At 67.0% G+C, this 25,751-nt stretch overlaps 1 protein-coding gene across 1 annotated transcript; it reads right to left on the bottom strand.

Annotated features, from left to right (window-relative positions):
- Window positions 1–90: 90 nt before the first annotated feature.
- PFKL (phosphofructokinase, liver type) lies at window positions 91–24,862 on the bottom strand. The gene is made up of 22 exons (XM_047797907.1): window positions 24,722–24,862; window positions 19,151–19,224; window positions 16,435–16,512; window positions 15,730–15,919; window positions 14,982–15,147; window positions 14,074–14,118; window positions 13,732–13,840; window positions 11,631–11,726; window positions 10,706–10,798; window positions 9,190–9,315; window positions 8,184–8,248; window positions 7,560–7,623; window positions 6,233–6,379; window positions 5,834–5,904; window positions 5,245–5,332; window positions 4,379–4,531; window positions 2,829–2,993; window positions 2,452–2,513; window positions 2,170–2,281; window positions 1,488–1,587; window positions 1,291–1,396; window positions 91–670 (listed from the first exon to the last, which is right to left on the bottom strand). The coding sequence occupies exons 1-22, from the start codon at window positions 24,804–24,806 to the stop codon at window positions 523–525; spliced, it is 2,343 nt and encodes a 780-aa protein (XP_047653863.1). The 5' UTR covers window positions 24,807–24,862; the 3' UTR covers window positions 91–522.
- Between the last annotated feature and the right edge of the window lie 889 nt (window positions 24,863–25,751).

Raw genomic sequence — 25,751 nt, 5'->3', positions numbered from 1 at the left:
TTGCCTGCAGGTGAAGGGCTACCAGCCATGAGCCCACCCACCCTTCCTAGAAGGTTCCACAGGTTCTGCTTCCTGACACTGATAGCACTCCACAATTGGGGTGACTTTATTTCTAGAAAAGGTGGCAAACTCTGCGTCCACAGTGGCCAGGGCACGCAGTAGCTGGGTCACAGCAAGACCCACCCACAGGAGCATGCCCCCCCTTCCCACATGGAAACCCAGGCGCCAGCTCCCCAGGGCTGGGGAGGGTGCAGGGCGGGCTGGGGAGGGGCTCAGGGCCACCATGGGGTGGGGATCAGCTGGGCAGTGGTATTCAAACACGGATGTCCCCACGTGCCCTGGACCGGAACGTGGGTGCTCTGCCCTGGGAGAGGGCCGAGCGGGCCGCAGGATGGAACTGGGGCCATGAGAGACCGGAGCCAGGCTAGAACGCCAGGCCTTGCCTGCCCGCAGCCCGCCTGCCCACAGGCCCCAGGAGGAGGGCGGAGGCAGGCGCAGGCAGAGGCGGGGCGTGGACGCGCTTCAGAAGCCGGTTTCGATGCTCAGGGTGCGGCGGGTGACGTGCTCCAGCTCCCCGGACACGTAGTCGGCCATGCTGATGCGGTAGTGCGCCAGCATCTTCAGCATGAGCCGCAGGTTCAGCCACCACTGCTCCCGGGGCATGCGATGCCTGCGGAGGGATGGGGCGGGGGCGGGGTCAGGGCGGTGGGCGGGGCGAGGCCGGGGGAGGTGCCTGCTGCCGTGGGACGCGCAGGGGCGGGGAAGGACGTCAGGGGCGGGGTCTGAGATGCTGCGGAGGGGGGAGTCTGGGCGGTGCCTGCGGCGGGGCCGGGTCAGGGGAGGTGCCTGCTGGTCGTGGGCGGGGCGTAGAGGGCGGTGCCTGCGGCGGGGCGGGGTCCAGCAGGGTGCCTACTCTGGCGGAGGTGGGCAGGGGCAGCTTCTCCGTCGCAGCCCCGACTTGGGCCCTACATGCCCCCCTCGGAACACCTGGCCGCTGGCCCCGGCTGCTGCACTTGAGAGATGCTGGCGGTGCTGTGTGGGTTCCCCAGCCCCCTGCGGCCTGGGCCCAGGAGGGGCTCAGCGCAGGCTGTGCGCCCTCAGACCTAACCACTGCTGACCCCACCGTCATCCTCGGCCCTGTCAGGGGCAGCAGGAGCCTGAGGTCAGTCCTGGGCGTGGGGGTGGGAGGCCCTGTGGGGTCAGGGTTGGCGAGTGGCCATACTGTTCTCAAGTACACCCGCCCTGGGGGGCTGGGCCTGGAAGTGCACCCCTCTCTTCGGAAGGACTCACTCAAAGTCGGTGTCCTTCTTGAGCTCAGTGACCGGGCTGAAGGCCACCGCCTTCTTCTGCAGGCCGATCACGCAGGCCGAGTCGGGGGCGTTGGCAAACACCCGCCCTGTGGACACAGGCACGTGCTGAGGCCCCAGGCCAGGGCCTGGACAGAGGGCAGGTCGGACCGGCCATCGCCTCCCCTCCCCCCACGTTACCCTTGCGGTAGACTGCCCGCAGCTTCTCGGACATCCAGAGGATGGCCTTCACCCCCAGCTTGGTACCGTAGTTCCGGTCGAAGGGGGTGGGAGCTCCGCCCTGGAAACATCGTGGGTGAGGCCAGGTCCTGGCCGTCCACCAGGAGAGCTGGCAGCGGCAGCCCCAGCCCTGGCAGGAGCCCAGCAACCTGCCCTCCGCTGTGACCTCGAGGGAGCCCTCCTGGGCAATCCATCCCCTCAGCCAGCAGCACCCCCCGGCCCCTTTCTCCACCCCAAATGGGCCCTAAAAGCCACCTCTAGTGGCCGGGCAGTGGGCTGCCTCCTCATTGAGTCGGGGGTCGGGGGTCCTCCCTGGGCACTGGCATTCAGCAGGCAGGTCCTGCAGACAGTGAGCTCCCCCGGACAGGGTAGCACGGGACCCTCACGTCTGGCTGGGAAACCCCGCAGCGGGCTTCCGCAGGGCCACCTCCCACGAGGAGGCGGAGAGGGGAGGGGATCGTGGGCGTGGCCCCGCCCCCCCCTCAGGCTGAGGCCTGAGCAGGACCAGCCTGGGTGGCCTCCCCTGCAGTGCCGGTGTCAGCACTCTAGTCAGGGGTGTGAGGACGGCCAGGTGCCCCGCGAGGGCGGGCACAGATGGGGCCAGGCAGTGACCTTCCAGAATCCGAGCGCCCCCACCCTGTACCTGCTGCAGGTGGCCCAGGACGTTGGTCCTGCAGTCAAAGATGCCCTTCCCCTCGGAGGAGTACAGGTTGTACAGAAACTCCGTGGTGTAGTATTCGTGGCACTTCTCGTTTCTGGGAAGAGGCATGGGGGGCCTGAGTCTCCCCCACAGGCTGAGCCCCTCTGGGCGGGGCCCCAGGCCCTCGGGAAAGCCCGCCCCCCCCCGCCCCGCCCCCGGGCCCCTCAGCCTCGCTCCACCCAGGAGCCCCTGCCAGGGGTCCGGAAGCCGCCGGTGGAGCCTCACCGGAGCACCAGGCCCCTCTGGATGTCGGTCTTCATCTTCTCCGTCATGTGCTCCACGTTGGCCTGCGGGGGCGACACCCGGCGTCAGCGGAGTTGGGGCAGCAGCCAGCACTGCACACCCGCTCCCGCAGCCTGAGGCTGCCTGGGAAGGCGTGTTCCAGACTAACCAACACGACCCAGGTCAGCCAGCGGGGGCAGGCGGGTTGGGGGCGCCACAGCCCTGAAGGCCAGGGGGGCCGGGGTCACGGGCTGGGTCCCCTCAGGGGGGGCCCTGGCCCCAGCCCCTCTGCCTGGCCTGCTCCCGCGCGACTCAGGAGGGGTCCCGTCAGCCCCGCCAGACGGTCTGCAGGGGGAGACACGGGCGGGGACTCCGCTCACCTTTAAGTCCTGGATGTTGAAAGGGTCCTCAAAGACGTAGGCAGCGTCGGCCCCCACGGCGATGCCGGTCACGGTGGCCAGGTAGCCGCAGTAGCCCCCCATGGTCTCCACGATGAACACGCGGCGCTTGGTCCCCGAGGCCGACTGCTTGATGCGGTCACAGCTCTGGGGGCCGGGGGTTGGTCAGAGCCCTCCCCATGGGCTGCGGGAGCCGTGACGCCCAGGGGACCCGGGTCTCTCTCCCGAGCTGACTGAGGACGGGGAGGGGCTGGGACACGGGCGCAGCCCTCACCATGTGCCCTCCAGGTGGCCACACGCCATCGGGTCCTCAACCCGGGTGACTCTGCCCCCGGGGACAAACACCTAGCACCTAATGGGTGGAGGCCAGGGACACATGGGGCCTTCATGTTCTCATCTGCCAGCGGGGAGGACACTCTTGGCACTGGGGGTCATTGAAAACAGGGGCCCAGATGACACGTGAAGCAAGTGCTCTGCAGACACTAAAGATAACGTGCCACATAATAGCAATCATAACCCTGAATGGTTCCAGGAAGTTAAATAAACTTTAAACAAAGAAGATTAAATAAGTAATCGCAGAAAGAAAAATAAAACAGATAAGCAGGTTATTGGTGTCTGAATTACGAGGACAAACCCCAGATAACAAGGAACAAAGGAGAGGAAATAGCTGCAACGTTGAGCAAAGGGTCCATATCCTACCTATGTAAAGAGCACTTATAAATAAATAAGAAAATGTGCCCAGAGAAAAATGGGCAAATGGTGGGAAAAAATAATTTTTTAAAAATCCCACACATGGACAATCAATGTATAAGAAAATGTTTCCATTCACCAGAAATCAGAGCTTCGAATGAAGACAGCCAACACTGTCCTCCCCCACCTGGCGAGGGGCGGAGGCACCAGAAGTTTCAGAGGAGCAGTGGGCCACCCACAGCCGGTGCAGATGGGGTGAATTCACAGAAAACCCCTGAGGCTCACGGGACTTCTGGGGGGGGGGGGAGAGGCTGCAGGAGGACCTCCTCTAGTCTCTCGTTTTACTTATTTTTTCTCCTTTAATGATACACAGAACCTGCTTGAGCCACCTCCCCCCTTCCAGCCTCGGACCCTCTGAAAGGGAGGCACTGAACCCCTGGGGAAGCTGGGCTCACGTGGGGTCACCGAGGGGAGTGGGAAAGGTCTAGAGGGTGGGGAAAGGGGCACGGAGCCCCGGGTGGGGTCGGCCTGTTGGGGCCCCTCCAGGAACAGGGCTCGCACTTCCCATGTTCCAGGCGGAGCCCTGGCCCCCAGAGCCACAAGCGGCTGCTCCCCTGGCTGTCCACACCGCCACAGGAGTGCCCTCAGGGCGGCTGCAGCCCCGACCACTGTCACCCTCACACCCTGGTGACCCCAGGGCCACACCCCTCCCTGCCATCCTCAAAGCCCTGGCGGGCGGCCAGCTCCGGGCCACGCGCCACGCAGCCAGCCAGCCTCGGTGGACCCCACGGCCCGACCCCCCGGCTCGGCAGCCCTCGGGGGGCGGCGGGCCCCGTCCCCACCTCCATGGCGGCGTTGACGGCGGTGTCGGAGCCCAGGCTGAAGTCGGTGCCCGGCACGTTGTTGCTGATGGTGGCGGGGATGACACACATGACAATGCAGAGCTCCTCGTAGCGCCCGCGGGCCTCCACCAGCTGCAGCACCCCTTCGTAGGCCTGCGGGGGCAGGGGCTCAGGGCAGGCCCGGACGGGACCCTTGGTCCTGCTCCCCGCTCCGTGCCTGGGCTGGGCGTCCAGACCCACCGGAACCCCCAGGGCCACCACCCGGTGGGCCCCACCCAGAGGCTCGGCAATCCCATCACCGGGAAGCTAGATTCCAGGGGGGACAGGACGGAACCCCGCCCACCTGCCCGCCTGGACCCCACCCTACCCAGGCAGCCTGCGGGCTCGGACCCTCCAGGCTCGGACCCTCCAGGAAGGCGCTAGGGTGGACATTGGCCGTTTACTGCGACTAAACAAGCACCCACACCCCAGCAACGTGCCCCCACCACCCAGGACGCTGCCCCGGCTGCTCTGGACCACGTAACCGGCCCGGGACTGAGGCCACTGGGCCGCTGGGCCCTCCCGCCCTGGCTGCACCCCCCCCCATCCCCCAGCTGAGGTCGGAGCCGCCCCTCCCCTGCTCCACCTTCGCCTCCCCCCAGCCCCACACCCCTCACCCGCACCCTGGTTCCAGCGTGAACCAGAACCTTGTGAAGCTGTCGGGAGAAGGTGAAAACCCTCTCCAGTCCACACTTACCCTGGAGGCCTCATCGGGCCAGCTGGCCCGAGGTGACTTCCCGCACGTGGGGCTTCTGGAAGGGCCACCTGAGCAGCCCACGCCTGGGGTCTCCCCCACCCCTGTTTGTGCCCTGTGGCGGCCCCCTCACCTCGAAGCCACCGATGACCAGCAGGGCGTGGATGTTGTAAGTGCGAATATTTTCCACAATTTTCTCCAAGTAGGCCTTGGGCAGCGTCCTGCAGGGGGAGAGAAATCAGATGGACCCGAAGCAATCGCAGAGAACGCCCGGGCTGGAAGCGCCCACGTCCACACTGCATCTGAGTTCGGGAGCAGGCGGGCCTGGGACGTGGCAGCGTGACTCCCAGTTAGAGGTGGAAGCAGAGGTGAGGCACCCGGGGTGGGGGGCCCAGCAGCAGGCTGAGTGGCCTGGCACCCACTCAGCACCCTCACCGGGCACTGGCCTTGGCTCTCCTGCCCACCTGGCTAGAGGCTTCACTTCCTGCCCGAAGGGACACTTTCTGCAGGTGCAAAGCACCCAGGCAGCCTTCCTCTACACAGGCGACCTCAGGTGAGCGCCCAGCTAGGAAGCCCCAGGTACGAGGGTCTGTGTCCCACTCTGGACTGGCCATCAGCAAGGGGAGACCTAGCTCAGGACCACTGGGCTGGTTCCCCTTGCACCCCACCGCTCCCAGCTGCCCACAGTGGCCAGGGGTCTGGGCTGGCGGCCAGCTGCTCACCTCTTGGTCCCCAGCATCGAGCCACCACGGCCCAGCCAGCCGGCCACGTCATGCCAGCCCACTTCTTGCACCTGCAGGCAATAGAGGGAGGCACAGCCTCAGGGGGACAGGCTAGGGACGCTTGCCCGCTTGGACCTGTGTGCAGGGCGCCACCTCCTGGGGGGCACAGAGGCTGTGCCAGGCACTGCCCACCCTGCCGCAGGTCCAAGTAGGCTCTCGGGGCCTGGGCTGGGCACAGGTCACATTGACTCGGCGGCTCCCCTTCCACCCCGGGAGCAGACCCGCCTTTTCCAGTGTGACCGCATCGTGAGCCCCTCTGTCCTTGTAAGCAAGCCAAGGGCAGGTCACATACTGACCAAGGACAGCCTGCCCCGCCTGCACAGGCCCGGCTCCACCTACCTGGCCCTTGGCCAGGCCCTCAAAGCCGTCGTGCACAACGTACACCGTGTGGCCCTGGGAGATGCCGGAACGCACGGCCGAGCGCACAGCTGCATTCATGCCGGCCGCCGGGGCCCCCACGTTCAGGATGGCCAGAGAGAAGTTGGTCTTCAGGGAAGCGGGAGAGACAAGAGCGTGAGCACAGAGCTGGGGAGAGACGTGACCCTGACAGAAATCCGCAGAGACAGGCTGCTGGAAAAGGGGCCCCGGTCCTAGCAGCAGCCTGGACGCTGCCCAGCGACTGGACTCCCCGGGAATGACAAACACCTGTCCTCCCGGCTCCACCAGGCTCTGGCAAAGACCACGGAGCCGTGGAGCAGGCCCCGCTTACAACCCGCGGAGTCCTCGGCCAGAGGCAGAAGCAGGACTCCCGCCACTGTTGGAAAAGCATGGCTCGCGGGGGCAGCAGCGGCTTGGGCCACTCAGTCCCTGCTGGGAAGCCCTCAGCTGTCACCCCCACACAGGACTCAGGGCAGCAGCACCCCAGAAAATCCCTGGAGAGCCCCATGGATGCACGGAGGAAAGGTGCCACCGCAGCCACATAAGGATGCGCAAAGAAGCAGGTGATGCTAATTTGAACTCTAGTGTTGACTTAACCTGACACAACCAACATATCATCATCTCAGTCCCAGAAGGCTGTAAAAAACTCCTAGGGGCTCTGTCACACCAGTTTCCCCACCACTCCTCAGAGCCTGTGTGTGTATGTGTGAACGCGCGTGTGCGCATGCGGCACACCTTGCTAAGACAGCCACACCCCAAGCACTCTGCAGCCACGTGCGGCCACAGCTGTGCTGGGCAGTGTGGCTCTGGTGGGTCCTGGTGACACCAGCCTGAGGCCCCAGAGGGTCACGCCCCAGCCGGTTCTGGAAGGGGATGCAGAGACACTGCTGAGCTGCCCACCCCTGACCAGCACCCAGGATAAAAGGGGGGCCGGGACCCCACTGCCCAAGACTGTCTTGTGGGACCCTTTCCTTGCCCCCACAATTCCAGAAAAAGACTCCTGCTCTCATCCTTATCTTGAAAGGAACCCATCTCGTATAGTTTTCAGCTACTCTGGACGGTGCCACAAGCCCTGAGTTCATCTGTGGACCAGCCTTAACCCCCTCCAGCCGTTTGACAAGCGCCAGGCCCGCGAAAGCCCCAGGCTCAGGCCCAGGCTGTTTGGGAGCTGCGGGTCAAGCAGCGGCCAGCACGGCCCCCTCGGCTCACAGCTCAGGCCTCAGACAGGAAGGAAGGCGGGTCCCGGCCCCACTGGGGGGGCGCCGGCGGAGGCGTGGGCTCCCCTCACCTTCTCCTTGGAGATCTTCTGGTGTGCAAGCAGCTTGTAAATGTTCCAGTTGTTCTCAAAGCTCCTGGAAGGGAAGCCGTCATGCACCGTGCATCGCAGCCCAACAGCCCAGCCGAGCACGGGCCCGCAGCACCGCCTCGAAGGCGCTGGACCAACCCCCACTCTGGTCGCCAGGTCCTGGCTGGGCGCCACGGCCGGGCGGCAGAGACCCCTGCGAACACGCGATCCCAGAGCCCCCTCAGCGAAGCGAGCGCCTGCATCCAGCCTGCATGGGGTGGGCAGTTCTGTGGCCCGTGGGGAAGCGCAGCCATGGGAACCAGCCCCACGCCCCCCATCCCAGGCTGCATCCTCCTGTGCTCTCCTCTCACCCTGCCACCCCCATCACGTGCCCACCTGGCCCTCCGGAGCTGTGTCCCTCCACTGCGCCCTGCAGCCCTGCCCAGGCCCACACGGCGAAGCCACCCAGCCTGCCTCTGGCCGCAGGGACCGTGGCCTGTCCCTCCTGCTCGACTTCGAAGTGCCCTGAGCGGGCCCCAGGAGGGGGTGCAGAGCACCACCTACACGTTGGCACCTCCGCTGTCGTGAGCCCGCAGAGCAGACAGGCACCCGAAGCTGGGCCCTCACCTGCCCCGTAGCTGGATGGCCTCGTCGAACCTCTTCTCGTCCATGGCCTTCTGCACCTCCTTGGTCTTAGGGAAAACGAGAGGCACAGGCTGCAGGAGGCCTGGCCGAGCCCGGCTCCGTGGGGCTGCCCCTCACCTGCCTGCCAAGACTGTCACTGCCCGCAGGCGGGAGGGCTGGCTGAGGCCGAGGGGCGCCCCCGCCCGGCCACAGGGTCCTCCCTGCCCCCTTGCTCCTCCTCAACCCCCAAGGCACAGCCAGGGCCCAGCCACAAAGGGAGAGGCTGCTCCAGCCCCCAGACCCCCTTCCCAACAACAACCCACCTGCACCAAAGCTGAGCCCAGGAGAAGTCACTGCAGGAGGCCCCCCGGGAAAAGCCTCAGGAGGCCCCTCTCCTGCGCCCACCTCCCTCGGGCAGGGCCCACTCTGTCCCCAGCCACAGGGCCCCCAAACCAGCACGCCCACAGTGGCCCCTGCTCTGAGCACACGGAATGTCCCCGTGGTTCTGGCGACCCCTCCCCTTCACCCTCCCATCCTCACGCCAGATCCCATGCTGCCCACTTTGCAAGGCCTGTCCCAGGCCACTGCCTCTGGGAAGCTAAGTGACCTTGGAGCCCCCAGACTCTGGCTCCCAAGGGCTCCCTGTGCTCCCGCACCTCCTGGGGCCCGGGGTACCTTGGGGGAACCTTGGGGTGGGCTCACCCCCCCACACACCCAGAGCACGGCAGGCTGGAACACCCTGAGGCCCGTTAGGGGGCAGCAACGCACCCAGGGAGCCACACCAGGAGGTGGTGACGTGTGTGTGCCACCCGCTCTGTGTAACACACCCAGAGGAGCAGCAGGACCTCGAGGGGGCCAGTGGGGAGGGGGCCTGCTGGCTGGGCCCTGAGAGACCTGGACGACAGGCAGCTCTGGGGTTCTGGGGGTGGGGGGCGCGGCTGAGCCCAGCGGAGCACAGGCCCCGGGCACCTCCTTCGGGGGCCCGTCCTGGGCAGGGCACATGGCTCACCATCTGCACGCACTCCATCAGGGGCAGCCGCACAGACTGGTTCCCCGAGAGGCTGACCACGCAGGCCGGCGTGTCGGGCGTGGCCTCCAGCAGCGCCATCACCGCCTCCATGCCCATCTTGCTGCTCTGAGCGGGGAGGGGGTGCACAGGATTCAGGCAGGTGCACACCCTCCTCGGGATGCACGAGCTCTCAGCTTTCAGAGACCCCCCCCCGAACACACCAGAAGCTTCTAGAATAAGTGGCTCCCTTCATTCTAGACACAGAGACTTAGCACGGCCACCATCCGCTCCCCTCTGGCAGTACACCCCGGGTCTCGGCCAGCCCTGCCAGGAGGGTGGCCCTGCACCCCGGGGTTGAAGCAGCAGGGCCAGGGCTGGACCTGGGTCTCCGGGGTTCTCCCCACTGTGACAAGTTTCTCGTTTGGGGCTCCTTTGTCACAGCTGTCCTGCTGTGTGTGCAGATGTGGGCTGGTGGCAGGGGCTGGCTACAACAGGTAGGGGCTGCTGCCACGAGGACAAATCACAGCCAAGAGGAACAGATGGTGCGTGAGAGCCGGGCCCAGGGTCGGCCACCAGCTCTGCTCCGTGACGCAGCAACAGGTCCCACGGACCAGCACCCCCGGACCCCAGCACTGCCCAGGTGTGTGTCGGGAACAGCCGGGAAGAAAGCTCCCGGGTCCCTCGAGAGCCCCATGAGACCGCCCCGCTCCCAAAACCCACTGTGTGCAGGTATCACCCTGCGGGCTTGGGGACCAGCACTAACTGCTCTTCCAGCTTCACCGGTGTCCCCAAACCCTCAGACAAGCCCTTTCTCCTGCACCTGGGACGACCCCAGACCCATCCTGGCACCTCCATGCTCCAGGCCTGGTGGGGGCCAGCGCTTGGCTCACTGTCTCAGGCCCCTCAGGAGGCTCCTCGAGGGGCCCTCACGTGGGAGCAGTGGGCACCTGGCCAGGTCAGCAAAGCCCCTTCTGAGACCAGTGGCCCCACTACCGTGCTGGGTGGGGACGTGCTGAGGCCTCCTGGGGAAGGCTCAGTCCAGCAGCTCCCCCAGGCCCAGCACGGTGGCCCGGGCACAGCTCCCATCTGCCCTGCGGTCCCGCAGGTGACTAGGGCCTCTCATGCTGGCACCTTGCCACCTGGGGGCCATCCTGGCCCCAGACCCCGTGTGCATCATCTGGCTGCAGCGCGACTGCTATACCCTGCAGAGGGTGAGAGGGACCAGCAGACATCAGGGCGACCACGGCCCACTCAGACCAGCACCCAGCCGCCAGCCCCCGAGAGCTGGGGTGTCCAGGCCACGGGCCAGACTCGGAACAATCAGACATCAGACCCGGGGGCCCTGCTGCTCACCCGCCCCCCTTCCCCAAAGTCCCGCCAAAGCCCCACAGGAGGGGCGGGGCCGAGCTGCCAGGCCTTGGTCTCAGCCCCTGCCCTGGCAGCAGTGAGGAAACACCCAGCACACCCAGGCCGAGGAAACACCCACACACTCCGGCCGGAGGGACGCCCCACCTACCAGGACGCGGTCAAACGCCGAGGGGGTCCCTCCCCTCTGCACGTGGCCCAGCACAGTCACACGTGTGTCGAAGCCCAGCCTCTGCACCACCAGCTGCTCATCGGGACAGAGAAGGGGTCCTTGAGTTTGTCGACCCACCCCCACGGCCCTTCCACCCTCTCCCCTCCCCCTCCCCACCCTGCCTCAGGGGATTCAGGGCGGTCGCCCCCCCCCCCAGGGGACCCCCAGTTGGCCCAGGGCTCATGCTTAGAGTGTGTGTGCGTTTCCATGTGAGTGTGCAGCTGTGTATTTCCATGTCACTGTGTGGGTGTGTTTCTGTGTGACTGTGTGGGTGTGCTTCCGTGTGAGTGTGCGCTGTGCTCCCCCACGTGTGGGCTGCAGGAGCCCCTGGGGGTTGGCCCCCCCCCAAACCCGTGGCGGGAACACAGCGCACAGAGAACGAGCAGATGGGGGCGTTCTGGAAGCGCCTGGCTGGGACACAAGGGCGAGGTGGGGGGGCGGCCAGAGTGAGGGGCACGGAGGCTCCCGGGGGCTGTGTCCCACTGGGGTGGGCCGGGCCTGGGGAGATGGCGGGGGAGCCGGTTCTCTGAGAACCCAGCTGCTCTGTTATGAATCTGGCAGAATGGGCAGTGGGCGACCCTGTCCCTGAGGGACATTGTTGGGGGACAGGAAGGGGCCTCCGGGGTGGGGGCTGCTCTGAATGAAGCCCGGGGACCAGGGAGTGGGGCTCCCAGCAGGCAGGGGCCGGACCTCAGCCTGGGGGCCCAGGGCCTCTCGGGGGTCCCGGCCACACCCACCCCCACATGCGGCCCTCCCTGGGGATGAGGGACCCCCTAGGGGGGCCTCCCCCCCCCCGTGGGCGGAGACTGGCGATAAAGGGAGCCCCGCCCCGAGACGCCCCCGCGGGACCCAGCCCCCCACTCACGTCCTTCACGTAGCGCGAGGTGATGGGCTTCCCGTGGCGGTCGATGGCGCCCTCCGCGATGATGATGATGTTGAGTCGGGACCCTCGGCTCCGCGTCTGGGTGGGAGACACGGCAGGGCTCAGCCTGCAGACCCTGCCCCCGACACGGCCGCCACCCGCAAGCCCTCCCCGGGGTCCACACCGCGGGGCTCACGCAAATGACAGGCGAGGGGTGGCCTGAGGCGGGCGGGCGGGCGAGGACCCCCGCCGCCCGTCCTGGATGTGGAGGTGGGGAGGGGCGGGGACCCTGGGGGCTGGAGGAGTCCTCCGCCCCTCCCCCTCCAAGTGAGAGAAGATGTCCCACGTCAGCATCACCGACTGCGGCACGTGTAACGCCCTTTGGGAATTTTAAAGAGCTTTTTACTCATTTCTCTCTTTTTTTGTGTGTGTTTTGTCTTTGTTGTTGTTGTTTTGTTGTTGTTGCTGCCATTTCTTGGGCCGCTCCCGCGGCATATGGAGGTTCCCAGGCTAGGGGTCGAATCGGAGCCGTAGCCACCGGCCTACGCCAGAGCCACAGCAACGCGGGATCCGAGCCGCGTCTGCAACCTACACCACAGCTCACGGCAACGCCGGATCGTTAACCCACTGAGCAAGGGCAGGGACCGAACCCACAACCTCATGGTTCATAGTTGGATTCGTTATCCACTGCGCCACGACGGGAACTCCTCATTTATCTCTTAACAACCATCTGTGGGATTCACTCTGATCCACGGCCCCAGGTTTGCCCCACAGCACCCCAAGAGTCTTAGAGAGAAAGATGGGATCAGAGCAGCTCCTGGGAGACCCAGATGCAGAGGGAGGGGGAACCAGGAGTGGAGGACTGCCTGGAGGAGGTGGCACTGGTAGCCAAGGGAGACAGTGGGCACTTCCCTCAGCCTCCTTGCTGCAAGCCAGGAGGAGGGCAGGGCAGAGGGGGACCCCTGCATGTGACAGGCTCAGGGACGCCCCGGGCCTGAGGGCCTCGCTCAGTGCAGGAGGGCCAGGGCGCTCAACCCTGCATCCAGGCCGCTTCCAGGAAGGCCCAGCTCCACGTTCCCAGGGAGCAAGCCAAGGCCAAGGTCAGCCAGAGCCCCGCCCCCCACAGTCAGGGCCACAAGGCCAAGCGGGGTACAAGGACTCCACCCAAGGAGAAGACAGAGGCCTCTGGCCAGCGTCACCTGCTGGGCTCAGCTGGGCCTGACCCTTGTCTTCACTGGGAAAGGTTCCAGAAGGCCGTTAGGACCCCTGGCCCCTCCCACTGCCCCAGAATGCAAAGCACAGGGGTGGGGGGAGCATCACCCAGCAGTGGACAAGAGTAATGCCACTATCTCGGTCACTTGAGCACAGGGACACTAGAGAGCCAGCCCCAAGCCCGCTGGCCTCCCCGTCAGGAGCACCTGGACTGACCTCCAGAACCACAGGCCCAGCCCGGGCAGCCTCCACGCCGGGCCAGCCGCGGCGGATGCTGTCGGTGGACACAGCCTGTCGGGGCCCCAGACTGGGCCCCAGGGGAACCTGGAGCAAAGCTCAGGGGCTCCACTGCCTGAATCCAGACCACGGCCCTCGAGCACCCTATCTGAGGGCGCCTCTCACCGGGTGCCTGGCCTCTGGTCCACCACGGAGCCCTGGCCTAGCAGAGGGGCCCCCAGGCAGAGGAGCTGAGGGGCCCAGAGAGCCTGGCTCCAGTACCCTGTCCCAGGCACCCTGCTACTCCCCCTGGCTGAGGCCTCGGCCCCTCGCCTGCTCCTGCTGGGGCCACTGCTCCATGTCCCCGTCCACCTGCCTAAACAAAGCCATCTCCCCCCACAGGAAGCCAGCTTGACCATGTCCCCACTCCCGCCCGCTCCCCTTCGTCAGCACTGACACACACAGCAGAGGCTGGGGCAGGAGCCTGAGTATCCCCTCGGAGCCCCCTGCCCTCCGGGACGACCCCAGGTGTGCCCAGCAAGGCTGACGCGAACCCTCTCCACTCCTCGCTGGTGCCGCCCTCAGAGGGACACTTGGCCCCCAGGGACGTCCAGCCTCTCTCGCCAGCCGAGCAGCTGGCAGCAGGGACCCTGGGAGGTGACCCTCAGCCGCTCACCTCGCCAAGCCGCTCACACATGAAGTTCTCCCAGCCGTCCTCGGGGGGCGCCTCGGGGATGAACAGCCAGTCGGCCCCCGAGGCCAGGGCGGACACCAGGGCCAGGTACCTGGAGGGGCAGCAGGGTGAGGCTGCGGCAGGACCCTGGGTCCCGGGGAGGCACAGCCCTGAGCTGCATCCAGGACTCCCCACTCCCCAGCTGGCATGCCCACAGTGTTAAGTGAGCACCTGCTATGTGCCAGGCGCCGTGGAGGCGCCATGGCCCTGCTCCCCACTCCCCGCCATGCCCTCCCCCCCCCCCCCCCCCCCCCCCCCCCCCACCGATCAGGGCAGCCCCCTTACCCGCAGTGCCGCCCCATCACCTCCAGAACAAAGGTCCTCTGGTGGCTGTGAGCACAGAGAGGACAGAAGGCATCAGGGCCCAACCTCCCCAGGGCCACGGGGGCTGCGCCACCCACAGCCCCAGCTATGCCAAGGGCGTGTGCGGGGACACAGAGGACATGGGAGCAGCTCAAGGACAGCAGCCCTTTGTCACTCCCAGGGCAGCCAAGTCTCTGTGCTACGAGCACCTCTGTCTTGGGCTCCCAGCCAGCTGCAGGCCAAGCACCCTGCCCGGCCTGGCCGGCACTAGCCCGTAGCCTGAGGACCCCCTGCGGCCTGGACTGTCACCCCAGGGCCACAGGCTCTTGTCAGAGCCAGCTGCACACCTGGGGCTGGGGGAAACCACAGCCCCTTTGGCGGGGTGGGGACCAGATCCCCAAACCTCTTCGCTCAGCCCCCTGTGCATTACCCCCAACTGGGGACTTAGGGCAGCAAGCATGGATTCTAGGGACCGAATGACACTGATGTGTCACTGACTCTGCAGCGTGGGGTTGCCCCGCCCCCCACCAGGAGGCGGAGTCCTGAGCTTGCCCCCCACCCCACCCTGCAGCCCGGCAGGCGCGGGGTCCCCACCCCTCTCCTGAGCTCGGCGCCCCGCCCCCCCCCCCCCCCCCGCAGCCCGGCGGGGCGGGGCCTCGCTCACCTCTGGGCGGGGGCTGACTTTGCCCTCCCCACCCCCCAACCCCTGCAGCCCGGTGGGGCGGGGCCTCGCTCACCTCTGGGCGGGGGCTGACTTTGTCCCCCCCACCCCCCCACCCCCGCAGCCCGGCAGGCGGGGGCCCCCACCCCCCACCAGGAGGCGGGGTCTCCTGAGCTCGGCGCCCCCCCCCCCCCGCCCCCGCAGCCCGGCGGGGCGGGGCCTCGCTCACCTCTGGGCGGTGGTGGTGATGGCGTCGATGACCTCCATGATGCGGTGCAGGGCCGAGTCGGTGCCGATGGTCATGTCGGTGCCGCAGAAGTCGTTGTCGATGGAGCCCACCAGCCCGGCGATGCTCAGGTGTGAGTAAGTCTGGGCCGTGCTCTCTGAGATCTTGCCTGGGATGGAGGAGCCGGCGGCTGCAGCCTCGGGGGGCCCCCCCGCGCTCGGCTCCCAACACAGCGCTCGAGACCCCATCCTTGCCCTCACCCCGCCCACCCGGCAGCCCCGCAGGTCCCCGGCTCCCCCTCCCCAGGCCCTGCAGTGGGGGGCGGGGGACAGCGGCTGAACCTCCGACGCCCATGCAGGCCCGTCACCCCTCGCCTCCGGGTCCCCCACGAGCTGCACACGAACGGACAAAGCCCACCGCTGACACCTCAGGACAAGGCGTTTGGTGTTACCGAGTTGCACCTATTACACCTCTGCAGACCACGCACCAGCCGCCACCCGGAAGGAGCCACATGGCGCAGGTGGGTCAGCCTGGCAGCTGCCGCCCAGCACTGCCTGCGGGTCCCCAGAGCTCAGGCTCCAACCTTCTCACTCCTGCCCAAACCCAGGCTTTCAGCTCCTGGGACCATCCAGACTCGGCCTGCCGCTGGTCTGGGCCAGGCTCCCTCCTGGCCCGCGTCTCGCTTGCCTCTGGCCCTTCCTGTGCCGGCCCGAGCCGCTCCGTCCAGGCTCCAGGCGGGGCGCCGACCCACCTTCGCTCACCAGCTCCGCCAGCAGGCTGCCCCACTCGCTGCGGAAGATGTTGGCTCCCGTGAGGCTGCCGTCCCCACCAATGACACACAGGTTGGTGATGCCACGCTGGACTAGGTTGTAGGCCGCCGCCAGGCGCCCCTCCCGCGTGGTGAAGGCCTTGCAGCGGGCACTGCCGATGACCGTACCGCCCTGCACGGAAGACGGGGAGCCTGGGCCAATGCGGCACCAGATGGACCCCGGCACCCTGCAGCAGCGGGCAGGGGGCCTGGAAGAACTGAGGGTGGGGGCTGAGCCGGCCAGGTGCTCGGCCCCGGCCCTCGGGAAGTAGGATGACGTGAGGGGAGGGGGCGCTGAGAGGCTCGCCTCCCACTGAGCATCCTTCCCCCCCGCCCAGGGCCTGCAGCTGCGGACTGAGAGTGAGCTTCCCTAGCAGAGACGGCTCAGGCCACCCCACCCACGTGACCTCCAACCCCTGCGACATTCCCCCCCCCCCCCCCCCCCCCCCCGATCCCAAGGCAGCCGGATGACAAGGCCAGCCTGGAGCAGAGGCCCCGCGGGATGGGGTGTGCACCTGTGTTCCCTCTGTCCCTCTGTGTGTCTGTGTGTGTCTCTCTGTGTCTGTGTGGATGCCTATGTGTGTGCCTGCGTGCACGTCCCCCAGTGCGCACGCTCACGGCAGGAAGGGCCGCGGGCACAGGCCTCACCAGCTGGATGATGTTGGAGACGCTGAGCCAGTTGGCCGGCTTGATGTTCTCGCCTCCTTCCACGAGGCCCTCATAGCCCTGAAACCAAGGGGGCAGGTGTGCCACGGGCGCCACAGCAGCCAGAGGGCACGGCGGACAGAGCAGGACAGCGGGCCCAGGGTCTTGACCACCGAGGCCCCTCCACTCCCAGGGCCTGGGGGTACAAAGCCAGGGCCAGGGCTGCCCGGGGAGAGGCTGGGGCACACGGACGGGCCTCCCGGAACACCCCGTGCAGGGCCTGCAGGGAGGTTTATTACAGAGCGTGACTCGCTCGGCCAAGGGCACCTCTCACAGGTGGCCCCTCTGATCAGTGCCCGAGAGCCATGCCTGGGTCACTGCATGTGGGTCACCGTGCCCAGCTCAGAACCAGAACCAGCCCAGTGCCCAGCGGCACCTCGGCCCTGCCAGGACCCTCCCCCAAGAGGCCCCTGCTGCCCCGCCCCCCAAGGGCACTGATTGGATGCGGAAATGAGAGGGCCGTGCCCAGCGCCCAGCAGCCACTCTGCACCTGGCCTCTTTCGCTCAGCCAGGTGTCCTTAGGGGCCCCACGCGGCCACCTGCAGCTGCGTCTGTGCCCCCTGCTGTGCGGGGTCCCCTGTGCCTGCCCAGTCATGACCTGTGCACTGTTGACAGCCCTTCCGGAGGGATCCGATCGGGGGCTACTGGAAATAAGGCTCCTAAGAATACTCTTGCCTCCTGGGGCAGGACACCTGGGTCACCGGGTGTGCAACCAGCCACCAACGGCCCTCACTCAGTGCCCCCAGGTGCTCGTGGCGACCCGGTCCATCAGCAACGCAGCCAGGGGCTCTGGGCGCTCCGCCCCGCGCCGCCGGGCCGTGCTGGTCTCCAGCCCAGAGGCTGCGTGTGGCCCTACAGGTGGGTCTTCCCTGAGCTTCCCTGACAACCACATGCTGTTTCCCTATGACATGAGCCACCTGGACAGCTCTGTGAGGGCTGCCCATTCAAGGGTCCGGCCCGTTTCTTCACCGTGTGGCCGGCCCCTTCTTATCAGCAGGAGAGCATCTTATACAGTTTGGATAATAATCTTCTCAAACAGTGAAAGCTGAGATGAAAGGGCCGCCTCCTCCAAGCAGCCCTCCCAGCTCCTCCAGCCCCTCCAGCGAGGCAGCCACGAGGCACTGCGCCTGCCTGGGGCTCCGCCCAGGGCATCTGATCTGTGACTCACCTCCTCCGTTCCCGCCCTGGTCATCGGATCTGCACGTCCTGGGCGGCAAGGGCTGGGGGGCTGGGGGAAAGGGGGCGAGGGGTCCCACCCCGGGGCTGGGGGGGAAGCAGCACTGGGAGAAGGGTCTCAGGGCCAGAGGACAAGGCCCCACCATCAAGCTACCTTCTCCAGTTCAGGCCAGGCCTGGTCCCCCTCCCTCCCTCTCTGATTAGGAATTCGGCCACTAGGAAACACACCAGCCCCAATGCCACCAACCACCCCCGGCAAAACAGGAAAACAACCTGAAAATCCAGATACTGCCCAGAACCTGCAGCTCCAAGACAGGCAGCCCTCAGTCTACAAAAGCCCAGCCAAGAGCCAGCCTCGCCCCGGCCCCACTGTGCACCCCAGCCATCCCCAGAGCCCCAGTGAGGCTGGTTTCCCAGCTCGAATCAGTCTCCCAGACACAACCCTCCTTTCCTGGCCTGGGGACCTTCTAGAACGTCTCTGCACACCTCCATCCACTTCGAGTCATCCCCTCCTGCTTCCCTCCTGAAAAGCGCCTTCACCTCCAGTGTTGCAGGAGCTTTTGGCCCCAACTTCCCCACCTCACAGAAGAGCCCGGGGGTTGTGGAGGTGACGGGTACACCTGTCACAGGGGTGCAACCTCCAGGAGCCGGGCCCCAGACCCACCCTTCCTTGATTGGAGGCGACTGCCCACAAACCCAAGAATCCCACCCTGCCCTTTTGAAGGTTCCAGACCACCATCAGGGGGTGGGTTCCATCTGCCCAGCTCCCAAGGCCACGAGTCCCCACACACCCTCTAAGGCTCTGCAAGGCCCCAGCCTGGTCTCCTGGTCTTCCCGCAGGAGGGAGGGGCCGCGGAACTGCCCGCCCATGTGTCCATGCGGACAGCGGGGTACACCAAGGGCCTGACCTGGGCTGAGGGAGGGACAGGGACGCGGGCACGCCCAAGGCGCGAGGAGGGAAGGTCTGGGGAGCAGAGTGGCCTGCGGTTCGCTTGGTTCTAGTCAAGAGTGAGAACAGAGTAACGACCCAGCTCTGAAACAGGGACGAAGCCGGGGGCACCAGCTTCAGCCAGAATGCAATAGAACAGTGCTCCTCTCTTGGCACAAGGAAGCTCTTTGCTGCTGTCGCCAGGGTCACTCGGTTTTGGTGACAAGGGTGCAGGAGGGCTGGGAGTCGGAGGACAGGTGGGTGAGAGCCCAGGCCTCAGACAAGGACCGCAGCTTCACACCCTCCTCCCTCTCAAGGGACATGCCCGCCCGCTGGCAAGGACCCAGGCTGGAGGCCAGGCTGTCCGCCCACACCCGAGGGCAGGGCCGGCCCCGCCCCGTCCGTCCTGCCCAGCTTCTCTCTGGGCTGGGGCCTCAGGGACTGAACCATGACCAACGACCGCGGTGGGACAGGGCGGGACAGGGCGGGCCGGCCCCCCTCCCCCCCTCCCCCCTCCCCCGCCCCCCGCCGGCGGAGCCAGGACGCGCCCCTTACCTCGCAGATGAGGAAGACCTTGGCCCCCACGTAGATGCCCATGCGCGTGACGGCTCTGACGGCGGCATTCATGCCTGCGAGCGAGTCGGGAGACGCCCGTCAGTGGAGGCGCGGCGTGTCGGGCCCCGGGCTGTCCCTCCCCAGGTCTCGGGGGCACCCAGCCAGGAGCCCACATCCAGCACGGGATGAAGCCCCAGCGTCACTTCACCTTCCGAGCATTGGAAGTGAGCTGGCGCCCTGGGCCTGACTCCGCGTGCACCTGCCTGCCACGTTGTCCAGCCTTGTCCTCACCCGCGCTCACCCTGGGCCTCTGCTGCTCGGTGCGGCCCCCTCCCCGGCCCGCACGGCCAGGCCCTGACCTGGGGGATCTCAGCAAGGCAGGCACGTGGGCCCAAGGAGAAGAGGGGGCAGCCCCCTTCCAGCCCCCAGCTGCTGCCGGACCCCCGCCACCCCCCTGGAGGAGCAGATCGGGGAGCACACGGCAGGTCAGCCCTGGGGCCATGAGCCCCCTCCCCACCCGGGGGCCTGGAGGGCTGGCTTTGAGGGACAAGGAGGCAGGCAGTGCCCCTGGGGCCAGGGTCCGGCTGCTGGGGGGTCTGGCGGCCCCAGGCAGTGTAGCTTGTGGGCGGCACCCCTGCCCCCGGCCTGCACACACACACCTGGCCACCAGGCTTGGCGGGTCACCTCTTCCCTGTCCCCTGGCCCCAGAAGCTGCCCCACCTACAGCAGCTGCCCCGTACCAGCCGCTTCCTGGAAAGGTGACATTCATGGGGCAGGAGGGGACAGCTCATGAGAAGTGCTCAGAAGCGCCGAGATCAGAAGCTCAGTCTGCCTCCCTCGTGGTCAGTCCTGAGACGGAGACCCACCGAAGGCAAAGGTGTCCCTGAGGTCCCTCCACGGGGGCCTGTCCCACTGTGTGCCTGGGGCCTGGCACAGAGTCGGGCTCCCAAGGCACCGACAGAAGCCCCGTGGGCAGCAGCACGAGACACAAGAGGCACAAGCACCAGCCGTGGCCCCTGCAGTGGTCCTGCCGCGGTCTGAGGATGGGACTCGGCCTCGCCCGGGGAGCAGGGCTGCCGCTGCTGCGGGCCTGGAGGACACCAGGCCAGGTAGCCGTGGGCGGCCCTGTGCGGGCACCAGGGTGGCCCAGCCCCCACACCCATGGCAGTCTGGCAGGCACCTGGGCAGGGGCCCAGGGAGGGCCAGGGGATGGAATCGGGGACTTAATGATGTGCCCCAAACCTTCTCTCCCGTCACAAAAGAGACCAGCGGTTCAAAACCCAGAGGCCGGCGGGGTCCCCCCTCCTGCCCCTGGCCCGACTCCAGGCCTGGGTCCCAGCCTGATGCGGGGGCTGGGCCGGGTCACAGAGGTGAACTGTGCTTGGTCTCGTCCTGGCGACCACTCCTGCTCCCCGTGCCTTCCTGGCGGCCTGGCCCAGAGCACACACGCCGGGCCGGGTCTGTCCCTAAGGCTCTGAAGGCCTTTCCTTGGAAGAGGCCCGCCCTCCCCACCCCCAGCTGGCCGAGGGGCAACGCCCATCAGCTGCAGGAGTCCCATCGCCTCCGGCGTCCCTTGAAGCATGTGTGGTCCACAGGGTGACTCTCGACCTTGACCCTGGTTCCACGGGTCTCACTCTGTCCCCAGCCTGGAAGGCGGGCCCCGGGGAGCAGGCACCCGGGGCTGTAGAGTGGATAGGACCTTGGGAAGCTCCCACTCCCAGGAACCCGGCCGGGGCATTCGCCACTGTCCCCACTCTGCTGATGAGGAACCGAGGTCCCAGGGTGGGTTCAGGGGAGCTGCTGGAACCCCAGCGGGGGAGGGCAATGCCGGGATGTACCCAAGGTGAGCTGCCCTGTCCCCACCTGGCAGCTGAGGCTCCTGCTGCCAGCCATCCAGGCCAGGGGCTCCTGGGACGGGGGCACCAGACGGGCCCTGAGCTGGCCACTCTCACACAGTTCTCTGCCTTTAGCAAGAGAACTCCATTTCCGAAGAAATCATAAATGTCTCATGTCCCCCAAAGGGATGGAAGTGGGGGCGCAGAGACTGCAGTTAGGTTCAGGAGCCCAGACAGCGCACCCCGACACCCCCATCCAGCTGGGCCGCCCCGGAACCGGGATGTGAAGGGGCAGAAAGGCCTGATGCCTGACGTCGGGGGGCTGCGAGCTGTGCCCTCCTCGCCCCACCTGTCCTCCCAGGCGGGGAGGGTGAGGGAGCTGAGACACCCGCAAGCTGGCCAGCCCAGCCGCCAGCAGGCCTGCAGAAGCGTTCAGCCGCCCCGCGGGCCTTGGCCAGCCCAGGCTTGTCCCTCCCAGGCACCTGCCTCCCCTGGCCGCCCTTGCCGGGGTGCGGCCACTGTGGCCTTGCTGTGGGCTCGCAGTCCAAGCCCCACCTCCGGCAGCAGGAGGGAGGCCGGCAGGTCCGGATGGGGTGAGGAGAGGGCAGAGGGGAAGGGCAGTGGCCAGAGACCCAGGCCATGATCCAACACAGAGGTCACAGCCTTCCTGCTGGCCACCCAGTAGACTTGTCCACAGCCCCAGGGACAGCAAAGGGCCCCAGGCTTAGGGGGCTGCTTTGTCTTGCCAAAGAGAACAAATGACCATATTACTGGAAAACTCTTGCAGCTTAGATCGGGCTTGTGGCTGCTGCCATGGAGATGGACGCCCAAGGGCGTGGGCTTCCCTGTAAACCGCTATCAGCTGCCTTTCTAAGAGAGCTTCTTTAATTTCCCTTTAATCTGCTTTTCTTTCTTAAAATAAACCCTGGGCAGCAGCCACAAGCCCCACAGGTCAGAGGAACAGGCGTGAGGCCGCAGCCACCAGCCGATGACCGCACCTGGACCCCTCGACACTCGACCCTTAACCTTTGACCCCTCCACCCCGACCCTCCGCCCTCCAGAAGGCCTGTCGGAGGAAATGGACCCACAACCAAACTGATGTCTGGGTGGGTGCACCTGCCCCTAAGGTGACTGTGTCACCATTAGTTTCTGGGAAAACAAAACGTCCAAGAGAAACATGGTCCCGGAGGACACGGGGCCCGGCAGGTGTGCGCTTCACCATCAGGGGACGCGACGACCCAGCAGCGTCCTCACCGGCAGATACCGGGCGGCGCTGCCCACACACGCATACCCCAGAGAGGCAGGAGCTGCGGGCTTGGGAGGGACGGGGAGCGGGTGGATGGAAGCGGGGGCCGGGCCGGCTGTTTTGTAGTCTTCCGGTCACCTTTGCCCAAAGTGACATCCTCGAAGTGCCTTCCCTCAACTCACAGGCACTGACCCTCGGCCAACAGGAAGTGCGGGGGACACGCTTCCAGGCTGGAAGCTGCCGCAGGAACCTGCCAGAGCGCTGGCCCTGCCCACTGCCCACGGTTTACAGAGGGAAACTGAGGCCCGAGGGCCGAGCTCAGGGCAAGCGGCAGAGCTGGTCGAGGGCAGCCCGATCAGGACGGGGCTGGCCTCCCGCCGTCAGCCTGGCTGGTTTCACTCATTCCAACCAACGCAGACATTGGCGTCTGGGAAGCAGGGACAGCAGGCTGGGTGCCCATTCTCCACGGCTGCCCCAGCTCTGCGCACGTGGGAGGGCACACGGGGGAGGGTCCACGTGGCACCATCGGGTCCCTAGAGGCCAGCCTCCATTTGGAAGCGGGCCCAAGGGCTCAGTGGGGGCCCCGAGGGAAGACTGAGCCCCACCGTCTGGGGCCAGTTCCCTGGAGCGGAGCTGGCGAGAGTGAGCGGGTGCAGGGCGGACACTCACTGGCCGCCTTCAGAACTTACGAAACAGACAGGCTCCCTTCCCAGCTGGCCCTGCATCTTCCTGCAGGCGCGGCCTGAGCCCTAAGCTGGGGGAATTTGCGAAGGCCTCCTTCCTCACGGCCCCAACTAGAGAGCCGTGGTCACTGCCCCAGGGTCTGGGGCAGCGAGGGCACCACAGGAGGTGGGGCAGCCAAGGTCAGCCCAGACGGCAGTGCGCTGACGGCCGCACTCCAGCGCGTCCAGGAAGCGCCGCCCGGTCTGTGTCGGACACCAGGGCTGGGCAGGACGAGTGGAGACCCACAGGTCAGGCAGGCTCTGCCTTCAGCTGGCCCGCCTGCCATGGGTTCTTTCCTCCCCGGCCCTTCAGCAGCCCCCACTGAGGCCACGTCCTGTTAGGTTCGTGCCAGGGGAGCGGGACACACCACCCAGTGGGCTCTGTGCCGCCACCTAAATGCATGTCCTTATGCTTCCCAACCCCCCACCCAGGGCCGGCGTCATCGTCTCCACGGTGCAGACAGGAGACTGGGGCGAGACCCCTGTGCCCAGACGAACCCGGGCCTCCCTGGAGAGGCGGGTCCAGCCCCCTCAGGATGTCTGCCCTCCACACACCCAGCCCTTCCTGGGCTCCAAACTCACAAGATGATGCTTGCCCAAAACCACCCTCCAAGCCTGCTCTCCTCAGGCCCCGACGGGCCCCCCGGCCACATTCTAAGAAAAGCCCCACTGCCAGCAACAGGCTGCAAGCGCTCCAGCCACGCGGGTTGCAGACGTGCAGCAGAGAGCACAGTGCCCGCCCGCCAGGCCGGGTCCAGAGGGCTGAGCCCTGGGCAGGCCGGCGGGATGCAGGCAGCGCTGATTCCTCCGGCCTCCTGGGCTGGCGCCCTGGTGAGAGCCCCTCCCTCCTACCTCTTTCCTCTTCCCCGGGGAGCAGGGGCTCAGGGCCTGAGGCAGGCCCAGGAGGTGTGTGTCTGCGCTTTCTGATCTGGAGGGAGGCAGACCAGGCCCAGCCATGAACACTGAAGGTGCCGGCTCCCTCCCTCCCAGGCAGGCCTGCTTCCCGGGCTGTGTCAGGTCTCTCTCTGGGTTCCAGGAGTGCGGTGCGGCCATGCGGCCAGGCACAACAGGTACCGCCGTGGCCGTCCCAGGCGGAGGCGCTGGAGAGCAGCCGTCTGACCAAGACCAGGCCTCCAGGAGGGGCCGCCTGGAGGGGCACTTGCCCAGCTCTGCCAGGTCCTGGCTGCAGGGCGCAGGGCAGGCCACGAGGAAGGCCACAGTCTTTGGCTCCCCATGTACCAGGGGTCGAGAAGAGGGCCGCGCTAAAGAAAAGTGCCCCAGAGCCACCCTGGAAGCTGGTTTGGGGTTAACCCTATGCCCCCAGGTCGTGTGTCAGAACCAGGAAGAGCCGGGTTCTCCCGGCCTGCGGGGACCTGCCCAGCCTTCGGAGGCTTCCGCGCAGCGTGGCCTCCAGGAAAGGCGGTGGCGGTTCCTGACCCCGCCACCGGGAAAGGGCGCAGGGAGCGACCGGGGGGCAAGAGCGCCCTGTCCCGGCCGCAGCCGGCCGCACAGACACACCCCCGGCGGGCGGGGCGCAGAGGCCGTGGTGGGTGGCACGTACGCGGGCCCGGCGCGTCGGGGCGGGTGCAGGACTGGAATGGGGACCCGGACGGGGGCACGAGGACTGGGAGAGGGCGGGAGGCGGAGCCCGGCTGGGGCACCGGCTGGCCGCGCGCCTCAAGTGCTGGTCGAGGGTGGCCAGCGCGCCCCAGGGGCCCGGGGAGCACACCCGCTGCCCGCGGGCGACCGGCGGCGCGCCAGCACCCACCTTGCGCATCGCCGCCGCTGGTCAGCACGCCGATGGCCTTGCCGGCCCCCGACGTGCGCAGCTTCTCCAGGTCCACGGTAGCCATGGCGGCGCCGACTCCGCCGAGCTCGCTCTCCCGCCCCGCGCCGCCGCGGTCGCCAGGCCCGCCCCGCGCCCTGCGCCCCGCCCCGGCGCCGTGTGAGGTCACCGGTGTCCACGCCGGCGGGGCAGCGGGGGCGGAGCGCGGGGCGGGGCCGACGTGCCTGCGCCACCGCCCCCGGTCGCAGGCGCGCACCACCCCGGGTCGCAGGCGCGCACCCCGGGTACCTGCGCAGCGGGAGTGCGCCTCCTCCCGACCGTGCCAGCCTCCTCGGCCACGTTTCTAAACCTGCTTCGTCTAGCAAATGGGGAGCGTTTAGGGAGGGGCTGTCGGTCACAACCTGTGGCCAAGCTGGTCAAGCACCGTGGCCAGACCAGAGGCAAGTCGGGGCGGCCAGAATGTGTCCCTCTGCCAAGCGCTGCCTGCCTGGCTCCTCGGAGGAATTTGTCTTTCTGGGCGCCGGTCTGTTGCAACTTTGTTCCTTACACGTGACCGCCCTCAAGCTTTAGCTGAAGGCCCACCCAGAGGCGTCTGACTGAGATGCAAAAGGAATTAAGAGGCAAACCTGTCAGCATTCATTCATTCATTCATTCAGCTGTCACTCCAGGCAATGTTGGCTGGACCCTTGGAAAACTTGCACACTTGCAGCGCCTGGGGGGGGGGGGGGGAACCTGGGGGGGGGACCTGAGTCCGGGCGGTGGGCTCTACTTTGGCTGGTCAGTGGGGGAGTCACTCGGAGGGATGGAGCCCCTCCCCCATCCAACCCGCCCCCAAGTGGGGAGCCCGCGCAGTCACAGGAACACATTTGACCCCTGCTCTCCATAAGCCTGGTCACTGGAGGGAGGGTACCCGTGAGCCAGATGGGGGGCTGCAAGGAAAGGCACCCATCCTGACCCAGGGCTGGCAGTGGGTGGGGCCCCACTAGGAGGCTGGTGGGGATGCAGCGGGTGT

Source organism: Phacochoerus africanus, chromosome 1 (assembly GCF_016906955.1).
Source record: "Phacochoerus africanus isolate WHEZ1 chromosome 1, ROS_Pafr_v1, whole genome shotgun sequence".
Taxonomy (NCBI): domain Eukaryota; kingdom Metazoa; phylum Chordata; class Mammalia; order Artiodactyla; family Suidae; genus Phacochoerus; species Phacochoerus africanus.
The sequence above is the reverse complement of the archived record's forward strand: the minus strand, read 5'-3'. Positions and strand labels throughout refer to the sequence as shown.